The sequence below is a fragment of the Lycorma delicatula genome, chromosome 5 (assembly GCF_047948215.1).
Source record: "Lycorma delicatula isolate Av1 chromosome 5, ASM4794821v1, whole genome shotgun sequence".
Classification (NCBI taxonomy): Eukaryota; Metazoa; Arthropoda; class Insecta; order Hemiptera; family Fulgoridae; genus Lycorma; species Lycorma delicatula.
In genome coordinates, this window is record NC_134459.1 from 160,785,477 (window position 1) to 160,804,292 (window position 18,816).

Here is an 18,816-nt window from a genome sequence, read left to right on the forward strand (position 1 = left end):
TATTAACTTACATATATATATAATATTTACACTAAATGCTAGCAGTATAATAGCATCTATGCCTTTCATGTGAAAATTCTGGTTTAAATTCCAATCATACTTGGCATTTTTTATATGCCAGTGTAAAAAATTTATATTCTACTGAATGACAACCAGATTGTAACTGGAGAGAATAAATAAAAATATGTAATAAAATAACACCTAATTCTATAAGCATCTTTTCAGTAGATTGGTAAATAGATGTGTTGGAGGCTAAGATCTTTATTCCCAATTATTTTTTTCAACATAGTGGTAATGAAATGAAATGAAGTAATTCTCTAATCTAGAATGAACTAGCAAATAACGTAATAATTTAGTCAAAATGAAATTCATAAAAAATGCTATTTACTGATTTTTCTTAATTTAAAAAAAAGATTAATAATAGGTCATACTTTGTTTAACTGTAATTCCATCAACACATCATGTTGTCGCCCTTTTCCACCTCTCAATTTCCAATCAGAAGGTATGTCACTTTCTGCTAATTGTTTTTGATGATGTTGACAATGAGCTGGATGTAAATTAACCTACACAAACAGATTTATTAATTAAAATAGCAGAAATAAATATGATACTTTACATAACTTTTCATAATCAGTGATCACTTTACTAGTATACAATTTAAATAATTTACTTCTCTTTAGAAATTTATGAGAAATAAAATTATTTATATCAATAGCTAAAAATTAACTATACTCCAAAAATAATAAATCATCTGACAGTCAACAGAAAGCATTCAATCTATTTTTTTTCTACTAGGGCGAGTTAAATATATGGTAAATTTTTTAAATAAATTTATTAATAATATACACAATCATCAATTCATCATTTCTCTATATAGTCTCCTGCACAATCTACACACTTCTGCCAACGATTTGGAAGCTTGAATATTTCTTGTTTACAAAAAGTTTGAGGAAGAGTTGTTAACCAATTGTGCACACAATCCTCCATGTCTTCATTGCTATTGAATTGTTCTCCTTTAAATGATTCTTTCAAACAAAAAAATAGTCACAGAGGGACAAATATGGACTGTAGAGAGGGTTTCCCAGTGCATTTTTTCCAATTTATTCCTTGTCAAAATTGCAGTGTGAGACCTGACGTTGTCATAGAGAAGGATGACATCTCTGATGGGCATATTTTGTTATGGTAGGCGGCTGTTGTTGACTGTAGCAGCTGGGAATAGTAAGCCGCATTCACTGTTTGTTGATTGTGGAGAAAATCAATGACTAAAACTCCCCTTGAGTAAAAAAACATTATTGCAAGAACTTTTACAGCTGACAAGACGGGTTTTGGCCTTCACTGGGCAGCTCTCAACCTTCCTTCACCACTCCTTACTCACCATTTTTGACTCCAGAGTGTAATGATAGGTCCATGTCTCGTCATATGTGACAATGTGCCTCAAAAAATCATCCCCTTCTCGTTGAAATCAATTTAGAAGTCTCCCACAAATCTTCAACCTGTGCAGTTTTTGATTTTCAGTTAAAAACCTTGCAACCCATCAAGTACTAATTCTTTTAAAGCCAATATGATCAGTGATAATGGATTGAGCACTTCCATGGCTGATACCCACTTCTAACATGATTTTTTCAACAATGAACTGGCGATTATCTTCAATAAGCTCTCAAACAGCACGGATGTTCTCAGCTGTGAGTCTTGACCTTGGGCATCTATTATGACTTTCCTTTTTTACACTTCCTTGCCTGCCCTTGAATTGTCTGGCCCATGTATACACTCGGTTCTGGGACAGTGTAACTATATCTTTAAATATAGTTAAAATTTCTGCAACTCTATTGTCTTTATTAATTAAAAGTTGTGCAACAGAATATGAAACCATGCTCACTCATGGCTATACTGATGGCAGAACAGAGTGGAGGAGCTAACCAAGCTGGTTCTCCCTCTCTAACATACTGAACATTAACTCTCCACTCCACCATTCAGCTCTGAACTGCTTGCTGTGTAGAATAGTAAAATTACCCTCGTTTAAATTTGATTCACTCTCATAAAGCAAGTTTGGAAACTCGCTTTAATTCACAAATACTAATTCATATTGTATCAGGAAGAGAAGCTTCCAGAAAAACAAAAAAAGGAAATAAAAAAAAATAATAGTTCTCTTCATGGCCAGCCATGACGATGTCATCACAGCACTAGAAGATCGCTACAAACACCACAATCTGGTGACAGGTGTGAACTAAGGAGATGAGTCCAGAAGGCCAACGAAACACTGCGGGAGTTTGCCATTGTTATCAAGCAGGTAGTGCAACAGGCACTAGTTGGGCTGCCACTGGCATACATCCAGGAGGAGGCAGCATGCACATTCATCGACAAGCTGCAGAACAAGAGATCAAGAGACAGATTCTTTTCAGGTCAGCGAAGTCAACCTACTGGGTTGGTCTAGTGGTGAACATGTCTTCCCAAATCAGCTGATTTGGAAGTCAAAAGTTCCAGCGTTTACGTCCTAGTAAAGTTAAGTTGTAACACTTCTATATGGATTTGAATACTAGATTGTGGATTTCTTTGGTGATTGGGTTTCAATTAACCATACATCTCAGGAATGGTCAAACTGAGACTGTACAAGACTACACTTCAATTACGCTCATACACATCATCCTCATTCATCCTCTGAAGTAATACCTGAATGGTAATTCCAGGAGGGAAAACAGAAAAAATAAAAATCAGCGAAGTTGCTCAATAACACCCTTATTCAGGCTCTGTGACTGGAGGCAGTCACATGCTATCTGAACACACATCACACCTTTGAAGAATGAAAGTTAGATGCAATGAACCATCAAAAAACAACATCAAGATTCTGTGACGATGCCAGTTAAGGAAGCAATTACAATGGGAGGATAATAAATGCTTGCCACACAACTGAAAACAAGAGTCGTTCAGCCTGCTGGAACTGCGGTGCAACAAGGCATTTGAAAATTGACTGCATGTCAGCAAGGAAATTAAGAAGTGCTGATCAATGGAGGAGTGTACCAACACAATCATCAACCACCAAGATGCCTGCAACAAGATGGTGAAGAATATGAAAGATAAAGGAATCACTGAAGTTTCAGACAGTCATTAGTCCTTTCCTGTTGTTCTACTCAACTGTATTTTGCATGGATTACAGAAGACTTTATGACTGCTATTCTGTACCATGAATCAACGACACTATGTCTCAGGGTGAAAAATCTACATTTGACTGTAGATTTTACTGGCCAGTAAGAGTGGATACTGGCATCTTGCTGAGCATCCAGAAGACTGCATTTTCTACTGGACAAAGCCTGTGGCAATTCAGTAATGCCTTTTGGACTATGCAATGCACCAGCAACATTCAAACAACTAATGGAGTCAGTCTTGCGTGGTTTAACCTACGAATCCTGCCTAGTCTATTTGGAGATGTGATTTTTGTGTCAGTCGTTTTGTAGAACATCCTCAAAACTTAAAATGAGACGCAAATTTGAAGCTGAATCACAGAAATGTAATAATCTCTTTTGTGAAGCGGTCCAATACCATTTAATTTCACACGGTACTGGGTCATGTCGTTTCAGCAAAAGGAGTGGCTACGGACCCAGAAAAATTAAAAGCTGTAAGCGATTGGCCATCATCAGAAAAACAAACACCAAATATGAAGTTTTTTTGGATTAAACTCATACTATTGTTGTTCTATAAAAGGTTTCTCTGATACCGTTAAGCCAATGACAAAACTAACAGAAGACAGATGGTGTCAAGAAGATGAATTGTCTGAACTCTTGAAAAAGAATTTATGTTTGTTCAGCTTCAATCCTCACTTATTCTCAGTAACATGATAAATTCATTGTTAATGCAGTTACAAACAATGTTGGAATTGGTGAGTCTTGCAGATTCAAGATGGAGAAGAACAAGTAGTTGGCTATTTCACCAAAATCTATTGGAACCAGACAGAAACTACTGCATGACTCGTCGAGAACTATTTGTTGTAGTAAAGACACTAGAACACTTCCAAAAATATCTATATGGAAGGGACGTCATTCTTTGCACTGATCATTCAGCGATCACAAGGCTGCTCAATTTTAAAAATCACAATGGACAGAGCCTTAAAAATCACAGTTGGGTATAAGCCTTCAAGAATATAACTACAAGACAGAGCATCAGCTAGAGAGGGTGCATTCAAATACAGATGCTCTTTCCAGATAAGCCTGTAACATCAACTGTAGTCACTGCTGCAAAGTAGAACAACAAGCTGCATCGAATCACTACTCAGTAGCAAAATACTGGTAGAAAGAAAAAAAATGAGAGAAAAACAATTAGCAGATGCAGATATTGGCCCAATATTAACTGAGAAGTAGGCTGGAAAAAGACCAAAATGGAAGATCAGCGATTGAACCCAGTGTACAGTTATTGGGTACAATGGAATTCTCTGGTAGCGAGGATGACATGCTTTACTGGGAATGGGTGTCCCCGATTGGAAAATGGTCCGTTCTACTACTTGTTCTCCCAAACAGTAAAGCAAAGGAGATTCTGGAGGACATTCATGGTAGAATATTGGGAAGTCAGTTAGGCATCAATAAAACATTGGATGAAGTATGACGATGCTACTTACTGGCTCCATTTACAACTTGCACCAATTCATTGAAAATTGGTAGAAGCTGTGTAGCATGTGTGTGGCTAGTCTAAGATCCAGACTGTGGAGCCAAGGCTACATGCAGCAGTACAACATAGGAGCACTATTTAAGCGCATCATCATTCATATTGCTGGACTTTTCCTGGTTACCAACTGAGAAAATAAGTAGCAACTATAGGTAACTTCACTAAATAGACAACATTACCAAACCAAGAAGCATAATGATACTTCTTGGTTTGGTACCAATGGGTAGCAGATACTCTGGTGAATGAATTCTACTGTTTTCGGGTACCGAGAGAACACAGAGAGCAAAGATGGAACTTAGAATCTCATCTTTTGTAACAAATCTTCGAGCAATTTGGTGTATGAAAAACGAGAACTACATAACTTCATTCAGTCAGATGGAATGGTAGAACACAATATCAAAACTACCACTGTGGTATTACACCTTGACTATCCTGGACAAGATATCTTTTTAGCAAGGCCAAGATGATCTTTGGAAGAGAGATGATGTTACCATGTGATTTGTTCTTTGGTTTACCACCTGAGAAACAGCAACCTTGAATACAGTGCACAGCAGAATTGGTTATTCACCTAACAGAAGCACATCATTATGCTTGACAACAATTGAAGATGGCCACTGACCGCATAAAAGCAAGATATAACCTTCAGGCAAATTCATCTGGGTTTCCAGAAGGAGATCAAATCAGGATCTACTGTCCATGGAAGACAATCGGAAGATGTTTGAAAGTTCAAGCCAATTGGGAAGGACCTTACACCGTATTGAACAGAATCAACGATATAGTCAACAGAATTTAGCACAATCCAAGGACAAAGATCGTAGTTAATCTGGACCACCAAGCATCTTATCAGCAGGCTGTTTAGGACGAACAGTTTTAAGGAGGGGACAGTGTTAGCGGGTAGAAAAGCTTTCAGAAAGAAGAAAGAGAGAAAATAAAAAAAGAAGAATCTGGAAGGAACAACAAAGGGATTCCTTATAGAAAAGCATAGAAGATGCCGACAATGAAAATTATTAAGTTTGAATAATCAAAATGACAGGTTGGTACTGGTTCCGCAAGCCAGGAGGTATAAATACTGCCAGGGACAATCTGTTAGTGGTTTTTCCAAGTTCAAGTTTAATGTAGAGTGTGATAAAAGCAATAACAGTAACTGTCTGGTAATGAAAAGTGAAAAGCACATCACAAGAATTTTGGACAGTGGTTGAAAAGAAGAAGCTGTTCGGCAAGTTATTTCTAAACAAGAGAGAATGTAACGATATTCTATCCATTCATAAAGTCTAGGGTAGTTCTTTTATAAACCGTGAAACTAATACTTGCAGAAATGAATTTTAAATGTTTTTATTATCTTATTATTAATTCAACATTAGTTTTTATTAGTCATTATAAGGTTTTAGTAAATCAGACTGTATTTTGCTATTTATAATTTTAATTGTTAACTCAACTTTGTTTTTAATTTGAATTACTATTTTATATATTATATAATCATTATTATTAATTTTAGTTTTATTTGAGAGTAAGAAATTGTACTTATAAGAAAGTTTTACATTTGTTAATCTATCAATATCCTTATTGAACAAACTTGCGACAATACTAAACATTTTGCTTAATTTAAAAAAAAAGGTGGGTCAAAGACTGGTAAAAGTCTGTGATGGAGATAATGATAGATAACAAATAGGGGTTTCTGCTAAATGTTAATGCCAATGTGGTTAAAGCCAAATGAAGAGTTTTGTTGAGCTCTGAGAAAATAATGAATGGTTTCTTTGAATAGAAGAATAAACATGGCTACAAATAATTTAAGGCCCATTATAAATACATGACAGTTAATGTTGATTCGTAAGTGAAGGTTCATGATGTGAGTGCAAAGCGAACAGCTTGTGCTCAGATAATTTGGTTTTTTTTTGTTTTTTAATTTTTCATTGTGCATGAAAAAAAGATAAAACAGAATGCAGAAAAGGCTGTAGTAAAATTGATTTCATTAAAATTAGATGTGCAATGATTCAATGATGACTGAGCCCAGTTTCTTGATAAATTTCTAGATGGCAGTTAATTCTGAATTTTATTTGAAAAACAATATGATGAATGACAGCAATTACAAAGGCCATCTATGATATAATTACAGTAAGGAAGCTTTGTAAACAAAGTGAAATAGCATGTTCTTATCATATTACAGATTTGGAAATTCATGAGCACTATTAACAGAGTATTCTAGTGTTATGCTATCATATAGAAAGGATATTTAGTCATTTTACTGTAAATATTTAAAAACGTTACATTGAACAATATAAAAGTTGTAACAGAAAAGGGAGTAGGTGTTCTATATAGAATTTTATATGCTGAATCTGAATATATATTCTGAAACAACCCATCACATAATGATCTTAAGTTACAAGTCCTTAAATTTATTTGTTCCATCATACATGGAAAGAACAGTACAAATAAGTTAGTATGTCTGTATGTTTGCTTATTCATATCCAATTTATATTGTGATGCATGCGTGGACTATATTTGATATATAATAATTAAACAATGTCATTTCATGTCAAGCCAGACATGTATAGCCACGTCAGTCAATCAAGTAATGAGTAAATCAATGTGACAAAATTTTCTTCAGTATGAGTTCAGCTCCTGGTATAACTTGCTGTATTCATTAGTTGTGGTAGTGGTTTTATCATACACATATTACGAAGATTGTTTCATACGTGATGCTATAAATTTAATGAGATTTTTATGACAAAACAACTTTTGATATAATTTTATTGAATACCAAGATTTGTTTAGCTGTGTGTGTATGTTTCACACTGTGTTTTATTGAATCCATGGTGAAATAATTTTATGAAGTATTTTAAATAATTAACTATTTATACATTAAAACTTAATTATTTTTATAATTAAGTATTTCTGTAATATTTCTGTTTACTTTCATTCATTAAAAAATGTTGAATTTTACAATCATTAAAAATCAGGCTTGTAAAAATTCTCCAATATTTTTTGTTTCGTTTGTGGAGAATTCACCATGAAAAGTCAACAGAAACCAGTAACAAACCTGCTTTCAAACATTACTTTAACTGTCCCTTGGGAGACCTAGATAAATTCTGGGTTCTGCATGTAGCTTGTATCAAGTGCCTGTGCAAAACTACCCCAGTGGTTAGAAGGAATAAAAGAGCATTTGCCTTTTGGCACCTATGATTTGGCAAGAGCCTACTAAACATTATAATTGCTACTTTTGCTTAACAAACATTACTGGTTTCAATTCAAACAATAAAAGCAGTATTGCATAGCCAAATGTTCATTCAGTTATAAGACCAGCAGTACCTCATGGTGTTGATTTACAGATTCTGATTGCTCCAACTTCTTGCAGAGAAATTTTTGATTCCCAGAAGGCTCAACTGATGAATCCTCAACTTCAATAGATATCAATTACATTTCAGAAGAATCAAATACTGAACCTCACCTCATCACATAAGCAGAACTGAACGACCTAATTCATGACTTGTTTTTGTCAAAACATGCAAAACTCCTAGGTTCATGTCTTAAATGTCATTTATTAAACAAGGATATTAAAATTTCAGTATAAAGAAATCAAAACAAAAATTTACTGAAATACATTAGAAGAGATGGTGTAATTTTTTCCTGCCATTATGTTAGGGGGTTAATGTCTGAACTGGACATTGAATATGTTATTCATAATTGGCATTTATTAATAGATTCATCGAAAAGAAGCTAAAGGGCAGTGTTATTGCTTAACTCTAATAAGTTTTCTTCTATACCGGTTCTACATGCTGTAGGAATGAAAGAAACATAAGAAAGTATATAAAAAATTTTAAAAGCTATTAAATATGACGAACAATCATGGCGAATCATTGCTGACCTGAAAGTGGTAAAACTTCTTGGTCTCCAAAGTGGCTTTACAAAATATACGTGTTTCTTGTGTTTTTTGGTTAGTCAGGCTACAGATAAACACTACACAGTAAAAAGACTGGCAAAAAAGAAATCAGTTTTCACCAAGAAAGGAAAATGTTGTCAATTTCGTAAAAATATATTTGACAGCAAATTGAATTCTAAAGAACTAGCAGCATGGAAGTCATTTAAAGTTACTATTTTCTTGGAAAAAAAAAAGATCAGCTTATAAATGAACTACAAAAATTTAGGCTGCAAAATGTCATTGAAAATTCATGCTTTACTTTCTCATTTGGACTTTTTCCCTTTAAACTCGAGTGACATCAGCGATGGACAAGGAGAAAGATTCACCAAGATATATTGCAGATGGAACAACATTATCAAGGAATCTATGATGAGTAACTACTGCTGGATGATTAAAAGAGAAGACTTCACTGAACACAAAAGGAAAATAAGAAAAAACAAATTAAGATAAAACATAAATGTCTGCAAAATGAAGGTAAGAATTTTAATTGTAATTATTATTTTTGTATTCTATTATATAAGAAGTTCCTCACCATTCTAAAGGATCATAACTAAAAATGTGAGGGTAATGAAGAAAAACTGATCTCATTTTAAGATTCACCATAAAAAGTACTATCTATAATTCACCTACTTTTATTTCGGTTCCAATTGTTTTTTTTTTTTTTTTTTTTTTTTTTTTGTTGACCTGTTTATTAATCATTAAAAAATATTGCTAAAAAGATTGTTGATATTAATAAAACTTTATGCAAATTTATTTAGTTAACGCATATTCATATTTAATAATTTAAGTAGATTAATTAAATGAAATTTTTTCTAAACAAAGATGCCACATCAACATTTATTAGAAGCAATGTTATGAATTACAGAACAGTTAAACATAAAAAAAAAAAAACCTACTGAATTTACCATGAAAAAATTATAACTGCCAAGAAACCTAAAAAAAGAAGAATTTAAGGGTAAATTTAGAATTGAGATCTTATTTTTTTAATCCAGTTTTTTACTTTTTTATTCATTATTTCCATTTCAAAAATATTCTCATACAACTAAATTTCTAAGTAATTATTTTCTCACTTCCTTGCATACTTTTTAAGTCAAATCTTGTTTTATTTGCCCTCCCTACTCTCATTGTTACCCATTTCATGATAAGAACATGTTTACAATAAAATTAGAACCCAACTACATTTACCACTTCTCTTTCTATAGCACTCCTCTCATTCACTGATAAAATCATTCTTTCTTGAACCTTTACTTTCTAATAAAATTTAACCGCTACAATTTTGTACCATAAAATAAATAAATACCTCCTGTGGTTTAGCAGTAGAAAATGTTACAGTTGTTCCAGATTGAGATGAGTCTTGTTTACACGATTGTGATTTATTTTCACTGCAATAAAAAAGAGGAACATCTTATTAACAATTTATTTATTATTTTATACTATTTATTTATATATAAATAAATAAATGGGGACTTAAACAAGGCCCCATCACTTAGTTTAGTCTATAAGTAATAAAGTTTGCTTTTCTTAAAATAGGGATCGATTATAAATTATGGAAACTATCTGCAGATGTTATTTTTCAGCATAAAGTGTTTAACTGTTTCGATCTTTCTTTGACTGTCCATTACTCTATACTATGAAGTTTAATAAAATAATTTGATTTATTCAGTGATTATTAAGTTATAATATTTGAAATAATACCAAATAATTCCAATCATTTCATGAACTGTGAAAATCAATTAATGAAACAAATTATGATACATTAATAAATCAATTGTGTTTTACAAATTTTTGAAATAGATGAAACTGTTACTATCATAACATTGAAGCAAGCCCAAAAAATTAATATTATAAAAGGGATTCTTTAATAATGTGCAGGCTCATAATAATTATTGCTACTGTACAATGAAGACATATACATTTAATTCTATTAAAATATATCTACTTGACAATAATATGTAACTGAAAGAGAAAAGAACTGGCCATTAAATCTTAAACAATAAATAAACTAGAACTATTTCTTTGTAGCTAGAATATTTACTTCTTTTGCAACTAAGTTTAAAATAAACGATTTGGTGTTTTTAGTACAATATAAAGACGGACAGAAACCTGCCTTTATACATACTACTAGGTAAGGAACCCAAAAGCAATACTGTTCAGATACACTAGAAAAAACATATTTATTAACTATGAAAAAAAAAATATACAAAAAAAAACCCAATAAACCAGAGTTTAAGAGCTAATGACCTAATTGGATTACAACAGGCATTATAGGAAAAAATTATAATACATTTCAATAAAAATTACATAAATATAAGTTATTAAATCAATTATAAAAATATACTTAACATTAAAAAAAAATTACCTTTCTACAACTTTCACTTGTTTCTTCTCAGGACATTCAGCCTGAAAATCTTTTCCACCATACATATGCCAAACTAATGTCATTTCACGTAATGCATACCTCAATACAGGAGGTGGGTAATTTCTTGGGGCTTGTAAATGATCTGTTTTCCTGACAGGTATAGAAAAATGATTGTCAACTATCTGAACTGGACCATTTGTCAACATTCTTATTTCTGGTAGACCACTCTGCGGCTGAAAAAAAAAGTAATAAAAACTACTCAAAGATTTTATGTCAAATCCTATCAAAATCAAAATAAAATAATCATCAGATAATAAATATCATTTTTGGAAATATATAACTTAAGGGCCAAGAAATAAATAATGCCATTTACAATATATAACAGGATAGCTGTATTTGGAAAAAAAATCTAAAATGATTTCAGTTGATAATATATATCTTCTTAGGTTCAGAGCAATGGATGAAAATAGTAAGAAGTGTAACCAGTGTCCAGGTTAAGCCAATTTGGCTATTCACTGTAGTACTGTATCCTATTTGTAGCCACCTGATTCTTTTCTGGCTTTGAGGCAATATTATCGTAACATTTTTGTATTTAAAACTCTACTCTCTCTTTCTGTTTATTTTCCTAATAAAGGGGAAAACAAAAACACTTACATAAAATGTTGGTAACAGAATTGGACAAAATTTATGATTTAAAAAAAATTATATTCATATAAATTTGGTGAAATTTTCTTTGGAGTGTCCTTTTAATATTTGTATTAAAAAACAAACTTGCAAATTTAAAGATCAGCATTGGTTCAATATTCAATTACCAAAACTAAAGATTTCTATTCTACGCTCATTTTTAATTTTACTTAATTTGAAAAACTTTACTGTAACTTTTTGAAATGCTATTGAAAATCCTTTACTTTTTCATTCAGTATTGCTAATATTGTTTTTCTTTAATTTTATGAGTACATTCAAAAAGCTGCTGAGACTAATTCAGATTTCTTTACTGGCTATTATGGTATTTTTTTCAATTTGTAAAAACTTGCAATATGTTTTTCTTATATTTTATTTTTTTCTTAAACTTTGAAGTAAATTTCTGGTAAAAAATTTTTATGTGTCCAATTTATTATGTATAAATTTATTTTGTGTATATCATTACTGTAGTCTACTGTTGTCCATAGTGAACTGTTCGTGCTTTAATATAGTGTAATTTTATTCTTTGCAATTGTCTCCTGAAATATGCCTTATTTGATCAAGGACAGGGTTGGTGTAGTGGAAGCTTACGTGCATTCTGAATCCTTTCAAAAAAACACGTCAATTTGCAGAAAAATTTCCAAAAGTCAATATCCCAGCAGAGTAGTATACATAATTTGGTTAAAAAATGTCACGCAGTGAGATTGGTTTCAACCATAAAACAATGTAAGTGACCACAGCCAATATTCAAAGAAGTTTCTGTCAGCCCGAAAAAATCTATACAAAGTTATTGCAATAAACGATGTAACTCATCTTGCAATATAATTAATACTTTATGATTTAAATTTAAAACCACGTCATGTAGCAATTGGGCAAGAGAACAGACAAACTAAAACATCTTAATTATTATTACTGGCTTCTCAAAAATATTGTCAAAGGACAAATAGTATTTTTCTATTGCAAAAGGCTTGTGTCAGATGAGCCGTGGTTTTATTTATCTGTGCATGATAATTAGTACAATACCAGGTATTGGATGACTGAAAATCCTCAATGGATGTTTGAGTACCTATATCACGATGAGAAAATCAGTGTATGGTATGCTGTTTTTGGTAATCATACAATAGGCAGATTATTTTTTGTTTGGACTGTAATAATGAATTATACAATTTCCAAAAATATTCTATGCTCTGTTAACAGATGGTAAAAAACAGAACAGATTCTTCCAACAAGATAGAGCAATATGTTACAGATCAAGTAATTCACTAGCACACATTTATGCAGCTTTTATAGGATTAACTATCAGCAAGCTTCTGCATTTCCCAAACTTATCTAGTTGCAATCTTTTCTTTCAGGCTATTTGAAGAATCCACCACCAGGTTGGTCCAGTGGTGAACGCGTCTTCCCAAATCAGCTGATTTGGAAGTCGACAGTTCCTGCATTCAAGTCCTACTAAAGCCAGTTATTTTTACACGGATTTGAATACTAGATCGTGGATACGGATGTTCTTTGGTGGTTGGGTTTCAATTAACCACACATCTCAGGAATGGTCGAACTGAGAATGTACAAGACTACAGTTCATTTACACTCATACACATCATCCTCTGAAGTATTATCTGAACGGTAGTTACCGGAGGCTAAACGGGAAAAAGAAAAGGGTATTTGAAGAAAAGAGTTCATGAATCAAATCCCCACACTTATCAATGAACTGGAAGCAAACATACAACAAGAAATTGATGATATTGAAAATGTTTTGCATCAGGCGACTCTCAATATGGTTACTTAAGCACAAACCTTATGATAAATATGTTAACTTTTGCTAATGTAAATACAAAATTTAATTATTTTAATTTTTTTATTTCATTAACAAATTATTAGATGTTGCAAGATATTACAGTTACTTTCAATTAATTATTTAAAATTTGTAATTAGTTTTTTTTTTTTTTTTAAATATTGGCAAGGCTTCCTAGAAATTGACTGTAAATGAACAAAGTTTGGATGTAAAGTTCCAATAAACAAAATATGTTTAATAGAACAAGATTTAAAATTAAGAATTGTTTTAAAGAGAATTGGTTTCCAAACTGGTATGTTATGAATGTACATTGTATTGTTATACAAGGTTATCATGAAGTTCTCCCATAACTTTCGTAACCTGATCTACTCATGTTTATATGAACTTTTTCCATTATTTTCACAAGTTTTAAAATACTTTCTTTGCGAGTTATGGCTAGTGAGAGATTTCGCACGGATTTTAGCTACCCTGAATGAAATGAAGTTGTACTGAAATTTTTAAGACGCTAATTAAAGAGCTGAATTAGTCATTTCTTATGGTTTCTGACCTGAAAAATTGAATGAAGTAGGTCCCAGAATTGTATCTGCAGTAGTTTTGAGAAATCTGGAGTGAAAACCAGTAAATTAAGGTAAAACCCCTATATTTTATGTTTGGCGTACAATTACTTTATTAATGGGTAATAAACACAAAAACCCTTTATAAATAAAATTTCTAGAGTTCAATTCTTAACAAAATGGTGTAAAATAAGCTTAATAAAACAAAGAAAAGTAACAAAAATAAGAAATTTATTTAGAAATAGTATATCAAGACATTTGTCAGAAAAGAACTTCTGACAAATCCGGTCTTCTCAAAATCAAGTTTTCTGACAAATAAGTTTTTAATGCAAAAAAAAAAAACCAAATTCTTTTTTGGTGATGTGAAAAATTAGTAAAAACAAAATTTACTGTTAAAAAATTTACGATAACAGGAAATTACCAAGTAATTGTAAAATAAAAATAAATAAATAAAAATTACCTAGATAATATATTTTTTTTTATTAATGACAGAAATACAATAAACTATTTGAAAAATTATTTCAAAGTAGGCAATATATAACAACAGCTAATCAATAATGGTCAATACTGCATTAGTGTTTAAATCATTATATAAGGTACATAAATATATTGGTACTGTGAACTGTGCTGTTGTTAGTGAAGGTATTCTGTGAATTTTAGTTTGCTATTGAAGTAATGCTGTACTTATTTACAACAGAGGAATACATTGACAACAGAGGATATGATACCCGATCTACTTAATGTAACTTACAGAATGATTTAACCTTCTCCCACCACAATGAACCGTGCTTGATTAGCGCTCAGTGAAAATATGTTGGTATCTGATTGCCTCCCTGCATAGTCTTATGCTACCCTCTTGTGAAAAAAATTACAGTACATTAAAGAGATTTAACAGATTCTGACAAAAAAAACCGTTAACACTGGATATTTTTTTATGCCTGTAACAACAAAAAAATTGAAACAGTACAAAAATTACGATAATTTAATTGCAGAATTTTTTTTGCGCATTTCTACCGCGTTTTTTATTAGTGAATTTTTTTTTTGCTTTGTGTTTATGAAACATTGTTTGCTGATTTTAAAAATAATACTTTCAAGCAAATCGGTTGAAAATTGGGCAAAATATGATGAAAAACCCGTGCCATAAATCACAGATTAGTAACATATGTTAGTATAAGTGAAAGTCGATTCAGAAAAGTACGTTTTATAAAAATCCCCACCACTGAAAAAGGTATTCATTACAAATCGTTATGTGTTACATGTTTACCAATATCATTTGTCAGAAAAGATATTTATAGACCTCAAGTAAAAGTGACGTATTTATGACCACAAATTCCTTATTTTTTTTGTGTGTGCCATATATCACAATTTATTATGTTTCAATACATCGATATGTTGCTACTTAGATAAGCTATTTTTGTAAATAATAAATAAATCCATAATCGTCATAGCAATTATAATAGACAAGTCACACACACATTTCTGAGAAAAAAATGGTCATATTTTTTCTAGTCTAAATAAAACATTTTATATTGTATAAACGTCGTTCAAATTGTGTAATAAAACTGATTCCTTCGTGAATATAAAACAAAATAACTGACTAGATGCAATATAAAATGATTTTATAACAGCGTTTTAAAACTGACGCCGTACATAACCAGTTCCAAGACTAAATGATCTGAAAAGGTTAAGCACTAATACAGTATTGCACATTGTTGATCCAGCTGTTGTTATTTTACTGCCAACACTGAAATAATTTATTGTATTTTCATCATAAAAAAAATATCTAACTAATTTTTATTTTATTTTGTGCAATTTTCAATTTTTTTTTTAATTTTTAACAGTAAATCTTGTTTTTACAAAATTTTCACATTACCAAAAAAAAAGAATTTGATTTTTGTACATTAAATAAGTACTTGTCTGACAAATCTAGTAATATACTATTTCTAAATAAATTTCAAATTTTTATAACTTTTCTTTGTTTAATTCAACTTATCTTAAACCATTTTGTTCAGAATTAAATTCTCTACAAGTTTTATTTAGAGAAGGTTTTGGTGTTTATTACCCAATGAATGCTCAAACATAACTATTATAATTGCTCAAACATAAATAAGGTTTATACCTAATTTATTGGTTTTCACCCATGATTTTTCAAAAACTACTGCATACATTTCTGGAACCTATCTATTTTTATTTTTTTATTTTTGAGATAAAAAACCATAAGAAATCACTAATTCTGCTCTTTATTAACATCCTAAAAATTTTAGTATGACCTCTTTTTGCCAGGGTAGCTGAAATCAGAGTGAAACCTATCACTAGCTGACTTGCAAATGAAGCATTATAGCATACATGTGTATATGAACTTTTTCCATTATTTTCACAAGTAGAATAGATTATTTAGGTTCCGGGAGAACTTTGTGATATATCCTGTGTAAAAAAAGAGGACTAAAAAGGACTATCCTGTAAATACAGGTGACCTGACATGAGACACAAGTTACTCCTGAAACTAACACAGTGATTCTCAAGATAATAAACATTCTACATTAGGTTTATTAAAATGATGAAGTGGTTACTGTCTTCTTCAGTGTGTCAATGTACTTTTGCATACTGATATCCCAAGTCCACCATCTGCTTATAGAACAATGTTCTCCAAAAGTGGCACCTTCACTTTGTTTACCACAGAGGCTGGATATTTAATGTAAATCATTACTCTTGGAAAGAAAGAAAGAAACAAAGTGACTGCTACCTATGTTTTACATGCATTACAATCATAAAACTGAGACAATGTAAAGGAAACACTTCTAATAATAGGTTAAATACTCTACTTAATAGGTGATTGCATTATAAATCATGCCTTTTTTTTAAATTTTCATTACTTTATCTTACTGTTACACATAAAACTAGGGCTATCTTTTCCTGACATGCGTTTTAATAAAATCACAACTTTCAAGTATATTCTTTACAACGGGAGTATTATTTTAGTATATTCTTTACAACGGGAGTATTATTTTAAGTATTATTCTTTTTTCAATTAATTAGAGCTAAATAAGCACAATATTTTAGATACAAATTTAATAGCTTAATTATATATGATGATTTAAATAGTTAATTATTATTACAATCATCCCTGATCCAGCTTCATGGTCCAGTATACAGAAATCACTATCACTATCAATATCAGATGCGGCCCAATCACATTCATGATGAGGACAAACACTACTAATAACACTACCACCACCTTTTTCATCAGGGAAGAAGAATACTTGGACACCTTCAATTCTTCGACCATCTCCTGACAACACAAAAATCCATACATTATTTCTATGATTTCTACAACACCTAACATATTACCAAGTAATCTTGAATACAGCAGAAAAACATGAAATGAATTAAGTCAGGCTACTACTGGACTAGAAAAACATGCACACTACTAAATATCTATTTAAGACAGAATAATTTACTATAAAATCTACATATTACATCCAGTGCATGTATACAGTTATACAGGTTAACAAAAATCACACCATTCCCAATTTTTAAAATTTTAAGTGTACTTATTTTATGATTTAAGGGCAGACATTTTAACTTTCATTTTAGCATTAAATCATTACAAGTAGTCAAGTTATCATAATACTTTTCTGCTTACATTAGCAGAGATGTAGCACAGTTGTACCCTACAAACAGAGGACTATCAATTTTTTATGGATATACAACATTAAAGTCCCACAGAGCACAGGTTGTTTTGTTGCTAGAGTAAGTTCATTCTAAGTTAGGTTGAGTTTAACTGTAATGTTACTGTCTAGTTAGCAGTCGCTCATTTGTAACAGATGCCAGTTCCATCAAATGAATGACAATAACTAGGGGAGGAATTTCTTCGCACCCACATCCAGGGTGGAAACCTCTCTGAGAGAGATTCCAAAGGGGGCAATCTTGTAAATACTGTTCAACAACTAAAAGGGGGCAATCTTGTAAATACTGTTCAACAACTACAGACTACATCAAGATCAGTAGATCACTGGTACCTCAATCACAACAATGCCCAGACACTGTAACAGCTTTGTTACACACGTTAGTCTTGGAGTGAAGAAGCAAGTATCCAATGGCTTAAAATTGGACCTTTCAGCTAAGGGAGTAAATTCTAACAAAAAATCTTCGTGCAAGGCAACAGAAAATCACCAAAAGTAACTTTTCCAAAAAACCCATCATGATCTTGCAACAGGTAAATGTTCCGGAGTTTCAAGCCCTCAAATCGAATTCAGGGGGGACTGCGAGTGGGACCTCAGCCACCATCAATGGAAGAGTAAACAAGGTTGTAAGCTGGAACTGAAAAGACTTGCCAACTTAAGAAAGTTGGCAAGCTTGCAGCTGTCGAGAAAGAAGGTCAAAGAATCCAGATTCCAATACTGGGACTAGCAGAGACACAACAGCCACTTCAGTACATTAGAAGGAAATGAGGTATATTTCCCAGGAAAATCAAAACAATCAAGCAGTGGTGTCTCACTTACTATATTGAGAGAATGGAAATATGTGTTATACAAATATGGACCAATTTATAGCAATCCTTCTGGTGAGATTTAACACAAAGCTGGTGAAGTTCAATATAATTCAGATACATGCTCTATCAGTAGCTGAAGATGAAGAAATAGAAGAGTTTTATAACAAACTTTCCCCATGTTATGAATCGCTATCATAAAAAAAAAATTTGCAGAGGTAGGCAGTGAAGCAATGGCATTAACAGTGCATGGTGGCTATGGTCTTAGTGAAAGAAATGATTGCAGGGAAAAGTTTTGCAACTCTGTCAAAAGAAAAGATTCCAAATATCCAATACACACTTTTGACAGTATCCGTGTAGGCTGTATATATGGATCTC

At 31.8% G+C, this 18,816-nt stretch overlaps 1 protein-coding gene across 1 annotated transcript in view; it reads right to left on the minus strand.

The window, feature by feature from the left end:
- The window catches only part of Atg2 (Autophagy-related 2), a 173,078-nt gene that overhangs the window by 32,308 nt on the left and 121,954 nt on the right, over positions 1-18,816 (minus strand). Inside the window, exons 26-29 of the mRNA XM_075367443.1 lie at positions 17,066-17,238; positions 10,926-11,158; positions 9,867-9,948; positions 432-563 (exon numbers count right to left, since the gene is read on the minus strand). Of these exons, the coding sequence (XP_075223558.1) occupies positions 432-563; positions 9,867-9,948; positions 10,926-11,158; positions 17,066-17,238 (620 nt within the window). The remainder of the gene's footprint in view (positions 1-431; positions 564-9,866; positions 9,949-10,925; positions 11,159-17,065; positions 17,239-18,816) is intronic.